A 13,591-nucleotide genomic window follows, 5' to 3' on the forward strand; every position below is an offset into this window, starting at 1 on the left:
CCCCTGTGTAAACCTGTCCAGAGGTATGGGCAGTGTCTGTATATAGCAAGGCACTTACTGGTGTGTTAGTTATTACTCCATCCCATAACCATAACCTTTTTTCAGCTTTCCCTTCCTAAACAGGTTTAGTTCTGTTTGGCATATGGGAAATATATAATCATATTGGGGCTACAGCTTTGGGAATGTTCAGCATCTCCACCTGTTGAAATGATACACTGAGAGGTGGCAGAAAGGACTGACAGGGACTCTTTCTGAACCCTGCCTGCCCCTGCTACCTGTGGTCATTGGGCTGACTGTGTATGACTCTAGGGAAAAGGGTAGATAACATTTTCTCCCGGTGCATTATGATTTATGACATACTACTGTTTGAGTAATTATAACAACTATTCTTTATTGCCTCTTTTAAAACACATTAATGTTGATGGTGACCTTCTTCCTGCACAGGAAGCTTCTTTTGAATATCTACAAAACGAAGGGGAGCGGCTGCTCCTGGAAGCCATGGATGAGTTGGAAGTGGCTTTTAACAATACAAATGTCCGTACTGACTGTAACCACATCTTCCTCAACTTTGTGCCCACAGTCATCATGGACCCATCAAAGGTACATTTCTCCTCAGCTTTTCTCCCAGCACTAGCAAGCACAAGCAGAGAGGTTCATTCATATTTATTCTCACTTGGGCTCAGAAACAGGTACACCTGTTGAGCTGGTTGAGTCCTTAATCTTTGAAGTTTACAGAATGCCTGTAAGACTGGGTTTCTGGGATGGTGTAGAAAATTTGGTACAGCCATTGAGAGCAGAGCTGAAAGCTGAAGGTGGTACGATGATACCATGCTAGTCATTTATAAGCAGTGCAAAAACATACAAACTCTTTCTCTTCCCGATTGGTGCCTGTTTTATGATATTTGCCTTGATAGGGGTCCTATTTTATATGATTCCCTAGGATTTCTCATCTAGAATATTTATTTTGTTGTTTTTGGACATTTTGGCAAAATCGCATGAACTCTACAGTCTATATGAGTACCACTGAGTAAACTACTGCTTCTGTAAGCTAAATATTACTTACCTGGTGACCTTAGCAGGGTAATGCACCTTTCCAGCGTGCCTAACTTATTTCTCGGTAGTATTTTTTCATAGAGCATGTGTTTGATAAGGAATTTCACATGTATTACGTGTGTTTTCTTCACTGAGGTTCTATTCTAAAATGCATTCCCTATAATTTAAGGAAGGAAACAAGGTGTTTCTGCACTTGACGGTTACATCCAGGCGTAAGGAAGGCAGGCCGCTTTCTGCTCCTGCTCACTCTTAACTTTTCTCTGTAATATTGTGGCGTTTGGGGTAGAAGGACCAGCAGCCCCTTTCTCAAAATCAGTTGTAGGCACGGACTTGGGCTTTTTGAATTTTGGTAAGAAAGCATTTTAGGAAGAGATTTCATGTAAGAAAACATTAATTTTGAGTTGTATGCCCTAGCGGACACCCTGGTGGCGTAGTGGTTAAGTGCTGTGGCTGCTAACCAAGATGTCTGCAGTTCAGATCCGCCAGGCGCTCCTTGGAAACTCTGTGGGGCAGTTAGTTCTACTCTGTCCTACAGGGTCGCTGTGAGTCGGAATCGACTCAGCGGCAGTGGCTGTGGCTGGGTGTGCACCCTAGCTACCTGCAGCTGTACTGGGGGGAAAAGTTTCCCTTTAGTATGTCAGTAAGGAGAAATGACGTGTAAAGCCAGTTAAAGTAACTGTCTTAACCCTGAAAACTAGGGGCGCTAAGCTGCCTTGGTATAAAGCTTAGAGAAACTACCTAAATCTCAGTTGGACTTGGCAAAGACCAAGCTTCAGACTCTCTTTAAAGAGAACTTTCTAGCAGCACCTACAAATTGCCTTTCTTTAATTTGTGCAATTTACCAAGAGGCATATATTATAAAGTTTAATAAAATTGTATGGAAAAAAAAACTCATAGTGGTAATTGCTATGTTGACGTAGGGTCCTGTAAGTGCAATGAAACATAGTTACCATGCATATAAATGCTACTTAATAGCTGCTTAACTAGAGATTTTATTCTTACTTGGGACTTTCTCTTAAATCCCCTGGCTTATAATTTTAGATAGTACAGAGCTTTGATATAAACCAGGTATGAATTTAATTGGAAAAAGGGGAAGGAGTTGTACAGATTTGGGTGTTGTGAGCCAGCGAAAACCTCTCAAATGCCAGGTCGGCATGAAATCATCCCTGACTTGTTCCAAGCAAGAGTAAGATTGGGGAGAAACTAGCTGACCGCTTTTTGTAAGGACTGTATGTAGGACACATTTCCAGAAACCTGCATCTTTTTCCGAAGATGGGCAGTCCTGAAACAGGTCCTTGTTACAGGGTATTTAAGTTTTGTGCTTGGTGATATGTTTGTGTCAGATTGAGGAATCTGTGCGGAGCATGGTAATGCGCTATGGAAGTCGTCTGTGGAAATTGCGCGTCCTCCAGGCAGAACTGAAAATCAACATTCGCCTGACACCAACCGGAAAAGCAATTCCCATCCGCCTCTTCCTGACAAACGAGTCTGGCTATTACTTGGACATCAGCCTATACAAGGAAGTGACTGACTCCAGGACAGCACAGGTATGGTAGTCAAGCAGGCTCCTCAGAGTTCTGATTTGGTCCCACAACTAAGCCGTTTATCCTTGTTGTGGAAGGCTCAAACTTGCAAATCCCATTGATTCATCTAGTGGGGTTATCCTTTCTCAGCTTAGATGGTTGTATGAATTTGGAAAACTTTTCATTTGCCTAGAAGATGTGCCTATGTTCTTGATCATGAACCTTATAAAACCCTCAACCTTTTGTCACATATTGGTGAGTACTTGACAGATGCCACGTGAACCTGACTCCAGAGGTATTTCTGCAAATTAGAGCTCTTTAAGAGGGCTCTTAGGCCATTTCAGCATTCTAGTCTCCTCTGGTGTGATTTGTCCTTCTTCTGTTTTCAGCCTAGATAGACCACTCTTTGGCAAGTAAGGAAAAGAGGATTGTTGGAATATGCTGCCCACTTGTGTCTTAAAGAAGGGAAATTTCAACATAGCATAATAGCTAGTGCAATATCAGTGACTTTATCATATTTACCCATTATGTTAATCTGTTTGTACTTTTCCAAAGAGTTCACCAAAGTTTCTTCAAAGATTATCACCTTTCCTTCAAAGTTCAGTTGTTATATATATCTACAAAAGGGCTAAGTGGCAAACTGTAACCCATTTTTTCAGGTAGAAAAATGACAATATGAAAATGGAAAGAAAGTGAGTCTTTCCGTAGATTGATTCTGTGATAACAGAGAATTCATTTTAATCTGTTTTGCCACCTTCATTTCTAAATATTTGGTTTATTTTCTGTGCTACTAGATTTAGGTTGGTTCACCATTGCTCATGTCTTCTTAAGAACTGATATTTTAGGTCTTTGGCTTGAACTTGGGAAGTGCATTCCTTCTGATTAAAGGTCACACTTGCTCCAGTATGTATAAAGAAGGCTTTTTGTATGGGTGCCAGGAACACCTTATGTGTTTCTTTTTTTTATCTGTCCTTTTAAATCTATGAACACAGGTAGGCAAAGATATTTTTTCCCAGTCTTTTGAAGATGAATTTTAAAAATCTGAGTTTAGACAGTTATCAGAGTGACCTTTCATTTTGCGCTTCGATTCCCAGTTAGATGGCTGGAGAAATCTATCTCATGAGAAGTGAACAGTTAGAGAGAGAGTGCAAGAGCATGATGGGTGAGCAAGAGACAGAGTTTTCAATAATTTTTGCTGTATTTGATGTTTTCCAAGACAACCTTAAAGACATTTTCAGTCAAAGCTTTCCATGGGCAGGTATGTTTTTAATTAACTTCTACAATGGCTTCAAGACAGGTCTATTTGTGTGAAAAATAAGATGGCCACTTGAGATTTTAATGTTTTTGATAAATATGGTTGTTCTTCATAACTATTTGTTTTCTTTTATTAGAAAGCTCTCAGATTTCCCTCAAGCTGGCTAGTGGTATCACAGGGGCATGAAAAGTGCCTGGCACAAAATATACACTCAATAGATATCTGAATGAGTGGCTGAGTCACCTCAACTTAAGGGGAAACTTCTTTTACCATGGGTCCTTCATATTTAGGAAGCCCTGAAGGAAGAGGTCTCCCTCAGGCTCTTTAGAGCCAGTGCTGCAGATGAACTAACTTGTGAGCCCATGACTAGAGGAGGGAACTGACAAAAGGAGCAGCCTCCCAACACAGCTGTGGTGCTCCTAATGCTTACTTGGGCTCATCACCAACTTGTTTTTCACCTTTACTTGAGTGAATTGTTACATGAGTTTGAGATAATATAGAACCATGTATGTCATTTGTTTCTTAATTCAACATTTATTGAACACCTGTAACGTGTCAGGCACTATAGATGTCAGAAACAATCTCTTTCATCAAGAAATTTACATCACAATGGGAGAAGACAGGTAGATAGTCTTTATGGTATGGTAAGTGCTATCATGAAATAAGCACAGAACTATAAGGGATCAGTGGTTGTTTTCCAAAAGAGAAGCCTTTTTGATGGAACTTTTCATTTTCCTCCTGTAGTCTTGGTGGTAATGGATGTAACAAACACTGATGTCAGGCAGTCAAAGTGCAGAGAAGAGATTGGCTAATCCATTACTTAAGTGAATTGACTTCCGATGTGTTGTGGGGAAGATATACATTTTAAATCACTTTTATTGAGATAATTATTTGCATATAGTAACATACATCCATTTTATCTGTATGGTTCAGTACATTCTGACAGTTGTATACACCCATGTATATAATCACCATCATAATCCTGATAGACAACATATTTGTTCCCCCAAAAAGTTCTCTCATTCCACTTCGCAGTGAAAGATAGAGGCACCAATCCCAGCCCCAGGCAACTAGTTATTTGCTTTCTGTCACTGTAGATTAATTTTTTCTGTCATCGCATAGAATTTCACATAAATGAAATCAGACAATATGTACTATTTTCTGTCTGGCTTCTTTTGCTCTGTATAACGTTTTTGAGATTCAACCGTGTTGCATGGATTACTGATTAGTTCCTTTTCTTTGCTGGGTAGCATTCCATTATATGGATATACCATAATGTTTATATTGATTCATCTGTTGATGGACAAAGCTGTTACAACCATTCGTTTACAAATCTTTATGTGGGTATGCTTTCATTTCTCTTGGGTAACTACATAAGAATGTAATTGCTGGGTCATAGTAAGCATACTTTTAGCTGTAAAGTGAACTGCCAAACTCTTTGCCAAAGTGGTTGTACCATATTAAATTCCCACCAGCAATGTGTGGATGTATATATCTGGAGGACGTTCTCCAACCCGCTTCTTCAGTGCACACAGGTTGTTTAACTATGACCAGCATAACTTCATTCCAGAGTCTGGCAAAACTGAATTCCAAACCCTGTACCCAAAGGTCTTATCTCTCTTATAGACAGGAATGCAGTCCCAAGAACCTGCTGATTTTACTCCATTTTCTTATTTTGATCCAGCTTATCTCCTCTGAGTCCAGTTTTCTTGTACCAACATCCTTGCCTCACTTAACAGTTTGAATCTCTTAAAACATTAACTACTTCTGCCTCTCACATTCCTAAGACATTTCTACTTCTTCCTTCCATGTGGTGACTTTCCCCAGTGGTCCTGTGGAAGAAGACTGGGAGCTCTCTTCTGTGGGGCTTTATGCAGCGTTAGACAAGTTTTGTCTAGAACGGGACCTGATTGACAAGCCAGCGGAATACTCTTATTCCTCAGAGCTAAACTAGGGCTAAGGATTCACTTAGCTGACTGGGAGAAGGGAACTGTGCCCAGGGTTTAGGAAAGTACTTAATTATTTTCGTATGCCTGTATATCGGGTCTACAAATCTATTCATTAATGGTAGATTTGTGATTATATTTTTTAGACCCAAATAGATATGTGGGTGTATCTATTGTATCCCAATCTTCATTTGTATTCACTACATTGGGAATCTATATGTATTCATGCGTAAAGTGCCTAGTTTAGTGTGATATAACCTCTGGGCACTCAATAAATATTAATTGACTTGAAATAGCATCCCTTATAAATATTCATAAGCAAATAAAACTATCTAAATATATGGAGTATGAGGTACTCTTCTAGAAATATTTGAGTTAAAATGATTAAAAACTGGTATGGTGATTTCATTATGTGGCAAGATAGATATTGCAGGAGCTGTTCAATAGTTATAACCATGGTATATTGGGGAGAAAAGAATATATATATATATACACACACACTTATATTACTATAGACTATGTCTTGTATGTTAACTACATAGATGGATGAAACCCACTTCTAAAAATTTTTGAAGGCTTTGTGTGATTAATAATGCTTATAAAGCACATTCTAATCAAATAGACTAAACCACAGATAATATACTAGAATCTTGATCTGGCTTTCTACCGTTGGGAAAAGAACAGAATTATCTTTTACTGCATAGCTGTTCCTCAGGTTAAATAGTAGGACTACTCAGACTGGTTAGTGGACATACTTTGTTTCTGTGTATGTGGGATTCATTTTCACATTAGAAGGCAAACATTGTCAGTCCATCTGTGAAAAGTGAAATTGATGCTGTGCTTTTTTGTTGATTTCAAGTAATTAAAAAGCAAAAGCACCCTATGGTGTACGGTTAGTTACATACCATTTTTTTGGAGTTGGTTAGTCTGTAGAGATATGAAAGTATCAAGTACTTAATGTTAGGAGAAATGTCTTAGCTACCCCCGTCCACCACCAAAAATGTGTTTCAAGAAATAACACTTGTGAAAAAGACCTTCTAGGAGCTAGCTGATTTTTTTTCTCTCTGCTTAACTCCCCATGTTCTCTTTTTTCCTGCAGATCATGTTTCAGGCATATGGAGACAAACAGGGACCACTGCATGGAATGTTAATCAACACTCCATATGTGACCAAAGACCTGCTTCAATCAAAGAGGTTCCAGGCACAATCCTTAGGGACCACATACATTTATGATATCCCAGAGATGTTTCGGCAGGTAAAGATGGCTAACTGGGGGCTCTGACATGTTCCAGGAAGGCAAGCTTTTCCTCAGTTTTCATCAGGTGCAGGTTTGACCAGAAAGGGGCTATTCCCAAAGGGCAGGAAATATCTTGATTCTATTCTCATTTCATTCTTAGTCTGGGATTTGTTGGCTGTCAACTTGGGTTATTAGCTGGTTCTTTAGAATTGGCAAGGAGATATGGTGAGACTGGAAACCTCTATTGAGTAGAAGAGAATAAACTGAGACCACATGTCTGTGGTGGTAGTTTACAATGGCCTATTTGAGGAGTTACATTCAGGTATAAATTTCCTAAGCCTATATTCAAGTTATGGATATTAAAAAGGGATATGAAACTCTAGTTCTCATTTTCCTGTTTTCCAAGGTAACCCAGGTCCCTAGCTGATACCCTAAGTTAATATGATGGGAATCAAAGTAGATAACATACACAAATGGATATAGAGTTCATTGTACACAGTTTAAAGTTTTTTTTTTTTTTTTTGGGTGGGAGATTTATTATTATAGCTGAATAAAAACTAGCGTGCGAAAACATGACATTATGAATCTCATCCTGTATGTGAAAATAAATTTCTTTGATCTGTATAGTGAATCCTCTCTATGCTGCAGATTTTTTTTCCATCAGTGAGAAGCAAGAAAAGTATATCACCAACAAAAAATGCAAGAGATAAAGAATAAGGTATCAAAAGAATAGTGAATTTGTCCTTTAAAACAGTCTATGAATATAGGATTTTTCCAAGTCTTTTAGTCAATACTACCAATATTACCCCATTTGAATTTTAATAAAGTAATATATGTGGCCTTGGTAAATAGTCTACAATACCTGTATTATCCACAAATACAAGTGATTCCCTTTATGTAACCATTTGTTTACAAGTGCTGTCTCTTGAAACATAGATATATCTTCATTCAGTATTATCGTTTTATAGTATTCTTAACCCAAAAGTTGAGTGTTGGTCCTATTCCCCAATGCCAGTGTTATAAATGGAAATTCCATTCTATGTAATTCTTCCTGTATAATAGACATAAATACAGTGGTTAAGACATGTAGGTGTATATGAGTCATTTGGGCTTTAAATGTTGCTTTAAGGCAAGCAAAAAAAGAACTGAACCAGTCCCCACGTCAGCAGGGATTTGTTTATTCATATGAAGTTGGGAATGAAAATCATGTTTTTAAAATGGACAGGTGTGTCTGTTTTCTCAAACTGGAGCAGACTTGATTTACACATTTACATATAGCCTTACTTAATTTGGTTTCTATGCCTATGTATCAGGTCTACAACTCTAGTGAGCTAAGTCCTATATATGAGCCTTTAGCTATGAAAAGATATTAGAAAGGGGATGCTTCCTCTGAATCTCTAGTAGAAACTCTAATCTTGACTTCCTGGGTTTTCTTTGTATTAGCTGATTGTCGTGTCACTTTCTGGGTTACTCTCCTTTCTCTAGAAATTTTTTTCTTTTTCTTTAGAAGGAGTTGATGCCACTTACTTAGTTTTTTTAATTTTCCTGGGATATCGCCAAGTCTGTTATATTTGTTAATGCTCTAGTGCTGATTTGAAATCATTCAGTAGTTTGACTTTGTTGGAAACATGCCTGATTTCTGGCAAGGATATTGTTTTTTACAATTTTGTTTTAACTGAGAATGGAAGCTGGAGAATTTAGTCTAACACTTAGACTCTAAACAGAACACTGGGGAAAAGAAAGAACAATACCGGATTGGCCTAATGTTTATATTCATTGTTGTCCATATTGAAATGTTAATTGTCACTGATTTCTCAAATTTCTTTCCTTCACTAGTCCCTGATCAAGCTCTGGGAGTCTATGACCACTCAAGCATTCCTTCCGTCACCTCCATTGCCTTCTGACATACTGACGTATACTGAGCTGGTATTGGATGATCAAGGTCAGCTGGTCCACATGAACAGGCTTCCAGGAGGAAATGAGGCAAGTAGTTAAATCCTTCCTCCTCCTGTTTCTCATCTCTGTGCCCACTAGTACCAGCTTTCTGTGGGAGTGGTTATTAAAGAGTATTAATGAAAACCCAGGTGGCATAGGCCTCAAGCTAGTCTTACTAGTACTGAGTTCTTTAAAAAAAGAGATAGCATTGATTGGGTATTAAGGAATTATTGTCAATTTTTTCAGGTATGATAGTGGTATTAAGATTTTGCCTTTTAAAAAAAACAATATTTCTGTTAGACATACATATTAAAATATTTACAAATTAAATGATCTGATGTCTGGAGTTTGCTTCAAAATAATGGGGGGATGAGAGTAGGGGTATAGATGAAACAAATTTGGTCATTAGTTCATAATTGAAGCAAGGTGTTAGGTACAGGGGGCTATGTTATCTTCTCTATTTTCAAATATATTTGAAATTTTGTACAATAAAAATTTTTACTTTTGCTTGATGTTTTTCTTTATTTGGGTACTTACTTGTATACTAATGTGGATTTTTTTGGTGTCTTTTCCATGCTCAGTTCTCTTGATCTGTTGCTGTTGTGAATGGGGTAAATATATTGCTCTTAAAGGGCCTCAGTAAGGACCAGGAGTTTAAACATAAAAGAAAGTAACAGAGAACACATTTCTTGATAAGTATCCAAGAATTCATTTTCTAGCTTTGGAGTCTTTTTTCATGTTGTCGTTCAGTTGCTGTCAAGTCGATTCTGACTCATGGCCACCCCATGTGTGCAGAGTAAAACTGCTCCAAGGGTTTTCAAGGCTGTGACCTTTCAGAAGCAGATCACAAGACCTGTCTTCCAAGGCTCCTCTGGATGGGTTTGAACTGCCAACCTTTCGGCTAGTAGTGGAGTGCTTGACCATTGGAAGCAATATAAAGTCATATTCTGCCGTATCCCGTTATGTCTTCTCCCATACATAAAGATTCTTCCTGATTTTAACTATGCTTCTAATGTACGATGGTAACAGTAACGAAACTAAAAAAGATAATTTTTATTTCAATCTTAGGTATAATCCCTAGATAAACCTCATTCCTTAGAAGTAACTTTCACCTGGGTATTCACCATAAACAGGCTAGGTAGAGCTTTGGAGATGTTACACAATTTTTTGCATTTTATACACTTTTTTCCCCCCAAAATTTTACTATATGTAAAATGTATATGGCTGTTTTAGTAAATGCACCAGTAGATGCCAAGAGTAGATGATTTGGTATGAAGATGGATGTAAGCATCAGACCAAATGGAGAGTATCAGACTTGTAGGAGTTCTTCTAATCTAAACCCTGACAAATAGCAGAAGCAAGAGGATAGGGAGAGAGAATACATAGAATTTTGACAAGAGTAGATTAATACTCGTCAGCACACAAAGTTGCAGCAAAGGTTTGTACCACTGTCTGTAGCATCTGCATAGTGAGCCCCTCAACAACAAAGAAAAGCTTTGTGCTGTACTTAAATTCTGATTCATTAAACAGTGTAGTCTTCAGGAATGGAAGGCACCCTTGTGAACATGGGGCTGAGAAAAAATGTCTTTAACTAATGTAATTAAAACACAAAATGAGATTTGGGGCCACATGAAAGCTAGCTGCAGTGCTGTGTGAAACCTCTTGCCATGATCTTTCTCTCCTGCTTTCTCTCTGCTCTCATTCTATGTTTGAGCGAATGGAGACTGGAGGACTAGTGAGGTCCCAGAGGGACAGAGCTCTGTTCTTGCTGAAATTACAAGCACAGAGCTGCCTGGGCATGAACATGTAGTGTTTACTCTGCCAGTATGAATACAAATAGTCTTATTATACGGAACTCGGTACCCAAAGACCACACACACACAGAAAAAAAAGAATAAAAAAATTAAAGGTTTTTTTTTTTTTAACCCTTTTAAGACCTAACTAACCTTGGTAGAAAAGAGATGTCTTAACCAGTTGTGTAGGACTATAGCTATTAGGAGTAAAATCAGGATAGAGACCACGTGTTTTCCTTTGCCCAGTGTTTTAATAAACTTGAAACCGCTAAAGTTAATTGTTATTTTTGGAAAGGGTTTCTTTTTTTTGCTTTTGTTAGTTCTCACTTTCTTCTTATTCTACACTTTTTCCTCCTTAGCTGCCTGTTTTCTTTTTTCTTCTTCTTCAAATGATTGACTAGGATTGAAGCTGAGTGTTAGCTTGCTGTCTCTGAGTCTTTGAGCTCAGGAGGAATGAGACTGATGTTCTTTTGTGAGCAGTTGGTGACTAATGCCCAGGAAGGCTGGTGAAGTCAGTCAAAGGCCTTAGCTAGATTATAGGATGCTGCACAACAGGAATGAGATTGCGTATTGGTATCCAACTCTGCTACCCATAGCTTGAGCATACAATGGAGCACATCCACTGAGAGACTGACCAATCTGAGAATGGAGTTTCAGCATTCTGAACTCTGGGGGACAGCTGTGCCTAAGAGATGACGAGGTGTCAGTAGGATGTATTTCTTCATGCTGAGCCCAGTTTTATCAGGGCAAGTTGACTTTCAGCTACTGCAGTTTAATTTTCTTTGGCCAAAGAGACAAGTCTGTCATGAGCATGGCACTCTACATATTACCCCTAGAATGATGTGAGGGAAAAGAAGAGAGCTCATGCTGATGAGATTTGGAGCAAATCTTTCCTATCCCAAAGAGAATGGGCATCTGAACAGAGCCTTGAAAAATAGTTTTATTAAAAAAAGGAATCAAAAATTGGCCTGTTAGTGTTCTGAGAGCCTGGGCTCAATGTAAATGCATTAATACTACATAGACATTAAATCATCACAATGTAATGTTCTCCAAAGATGATGGCTGTAGCAGGCCATCACTGTGAGTGGTACTGCATTACCTTGAAGGACTGGAGTTTCTGGGTTTAAAAGCTAGCCCACGAATATAAGGAATGAGGGTAAAACAAGAGATTCCCACAGTTTTTCCATGAATTAAGATGCTTGTCCCTACTATCAAAGGCAGAAAACCTGCACTTATCAGACCATCGGCTGTATGGGTGGCCAGTCTTTCTTCCCTATTTTTTTTCTACGACAGTAAATAGGTAAAATGGTGATGGGACCAGGACTTAGAACAATTCAGTTCCATTTAGTTTTAGGTAACTTGTTTGCCATTTGAGGAAGAATATTGGCTGTTTCAGCAGAGATGTGACCTGCATTTTGAACATTTGTGCCTGTGTTAGAGGCAGGAGAAAGAGCTTTTCTGATGCGACATTAGGTACTTTCTCCTGTTTCCCTCATTGTCCCTTCCAAGTAAAGGAAGATGTACCTGAAGGAATGCCACCTAATGCATGATGAAAGGTATCGGAGAAACATTTTTCTCATTGTCAGATCTGAATGGCATTGCATTTAGTATGAACGGAGAGTAGGAATGAAAAAAAGATGTAGACCAAATCTGTTAACTGTGTTACTTGCAAATAGCTCCAAAGATGGGTTGTCCGGGATTATTTTTTTTTTTTTTTAATAGTTTCAAGTAAAGGTGAAAATTGAGGAAAATGTGATTGCAACACAGACTAAATTGATTTCATTTCTAACTGCTGTGATGCTGCAGTGATGGGCACAATATGTAAATACATAGCTGGATGCATGTGAGCTGTTGAGCCTGGACACAGAAGAAATATAGCTAACCAACAGTTTTGCTTTACTACTCCTCAATTTCGGAGGAATCGTTTTCATTTTCCTGCCAGTTTGCTAACCTGTTTTGATCATTTGGTGGAAGCTGTAATTGTAGGTGGCAACATTTTGAGTAACAGTTCACAATCCAGTGCAGCTACTTTTCACACTAAACCCCGTTATTAAAAGGCTCAGACTAAGATCAGGCCAAGAGCTGTAACAGACTTGACAGAGAACAACTCAACTTTGCCTGGTAAGACAAAGAAAACACTGGCCTTCTTGAGAAGGTGGTCTTATTTGTTCTGAAACAAGTTATTAGCGTTCTTCTATTATATTTACTCACAACAGCTCTGTAAACTAAATCAGGAATCCCTAAATTGGGCAATGATGAAAGATATATAGAAAGGCAACTATTATAGTAACTTCAGGGTGAGTGGAAGTTAGGACCCTTTTTTCCTTAACATTTATGAACATGGGATTTTTTGTAACAGTATGAACCCATCTGTTACCTCATCACTCCTCTTATAATGAAAACAGATGAGAACGTGCTGTGTTCAGAAACAGTTATAATAATTAGGTAGAGAATGTGTACTCAAAAAAGGACTGGTAATCAGAGACTGAAATTCTTGTATTAAATTTTTTTTTCCTTAAAATTTTTCTGAGAGAAAAGTAGATTCCAAATTGAATGCAATTTCATGGCTACCTCCACACGAACGACCAGACTTAAAAGAATTGTGGTGATTCCAGGTTTCATTTTTTCAGATGGGCGCTAGGTGTCAGGGTTTTTCCTTCTCAGCAACTTAGCATTCAAACAAGCCTCTTGAATTGCCGTTTGGTGAAACGAATCCAGGAATATCCCTCCCTTTTTTTTCTTTTAGCTGGTGTGGTAGCCTTTGCTTAGTGTTCCTCACAATATGCAATAGCATTTTTAACTCTTTGGGTAGAGATCTATTGAACCTTAACTTCGTGACTGAAAACATT

General features: G+C 38.3%; 1 protein-coding gene across 11 annotated transcripts in view; it reads left to right on the top strand.

Moving 5' to 3' along the window:
- The window catches only part of ACACA (acetyl-CoA carboxylase alpha), a 321,203-nt gene that overhangs the window by 210,808 nt on the left and 96,804 nt on the right, over positions 1-13,591 (top strand). For all 11 annotated transcript variants that reach the window (XM_049859442.1, XM_049859441.1, XM_049859447.1 and 8 more), the window contains 4 exons: positions 445-600; positions 2,397-2,600; positions 6,877-7,032; positions 8,851-8,997. In XM_049859442.1, coding sequence (XP_049715399.1) covers positions 445-600; positions 2,397-2,600; positions 6,877-7,032; positions 8,851-8,997 — 663 coding nt within the window. The remainder of the gene's footprint in view (positions 1-444; positions 601-2,396; positions 2,601-6,876; positions 7,033-8,850; positions 8,998-13,591) is intronic.

The sequence above is a fragment of the Elephas maximus genome, chromosome 19 (assembly GCF_024166365.1).
Source record: "Elephas maximus indicus isolate mEleMax1 chromosome 19, mEleMax1 primary haplotype, whole genome shotgun sequence".
NCBI classification, from domain to species: domain Eukaryota; kingdom Metazoa; phylum Chordata; class Mammalia; order Proboscidea; family Elephantidae; genus Elephas; species Elephas maximus.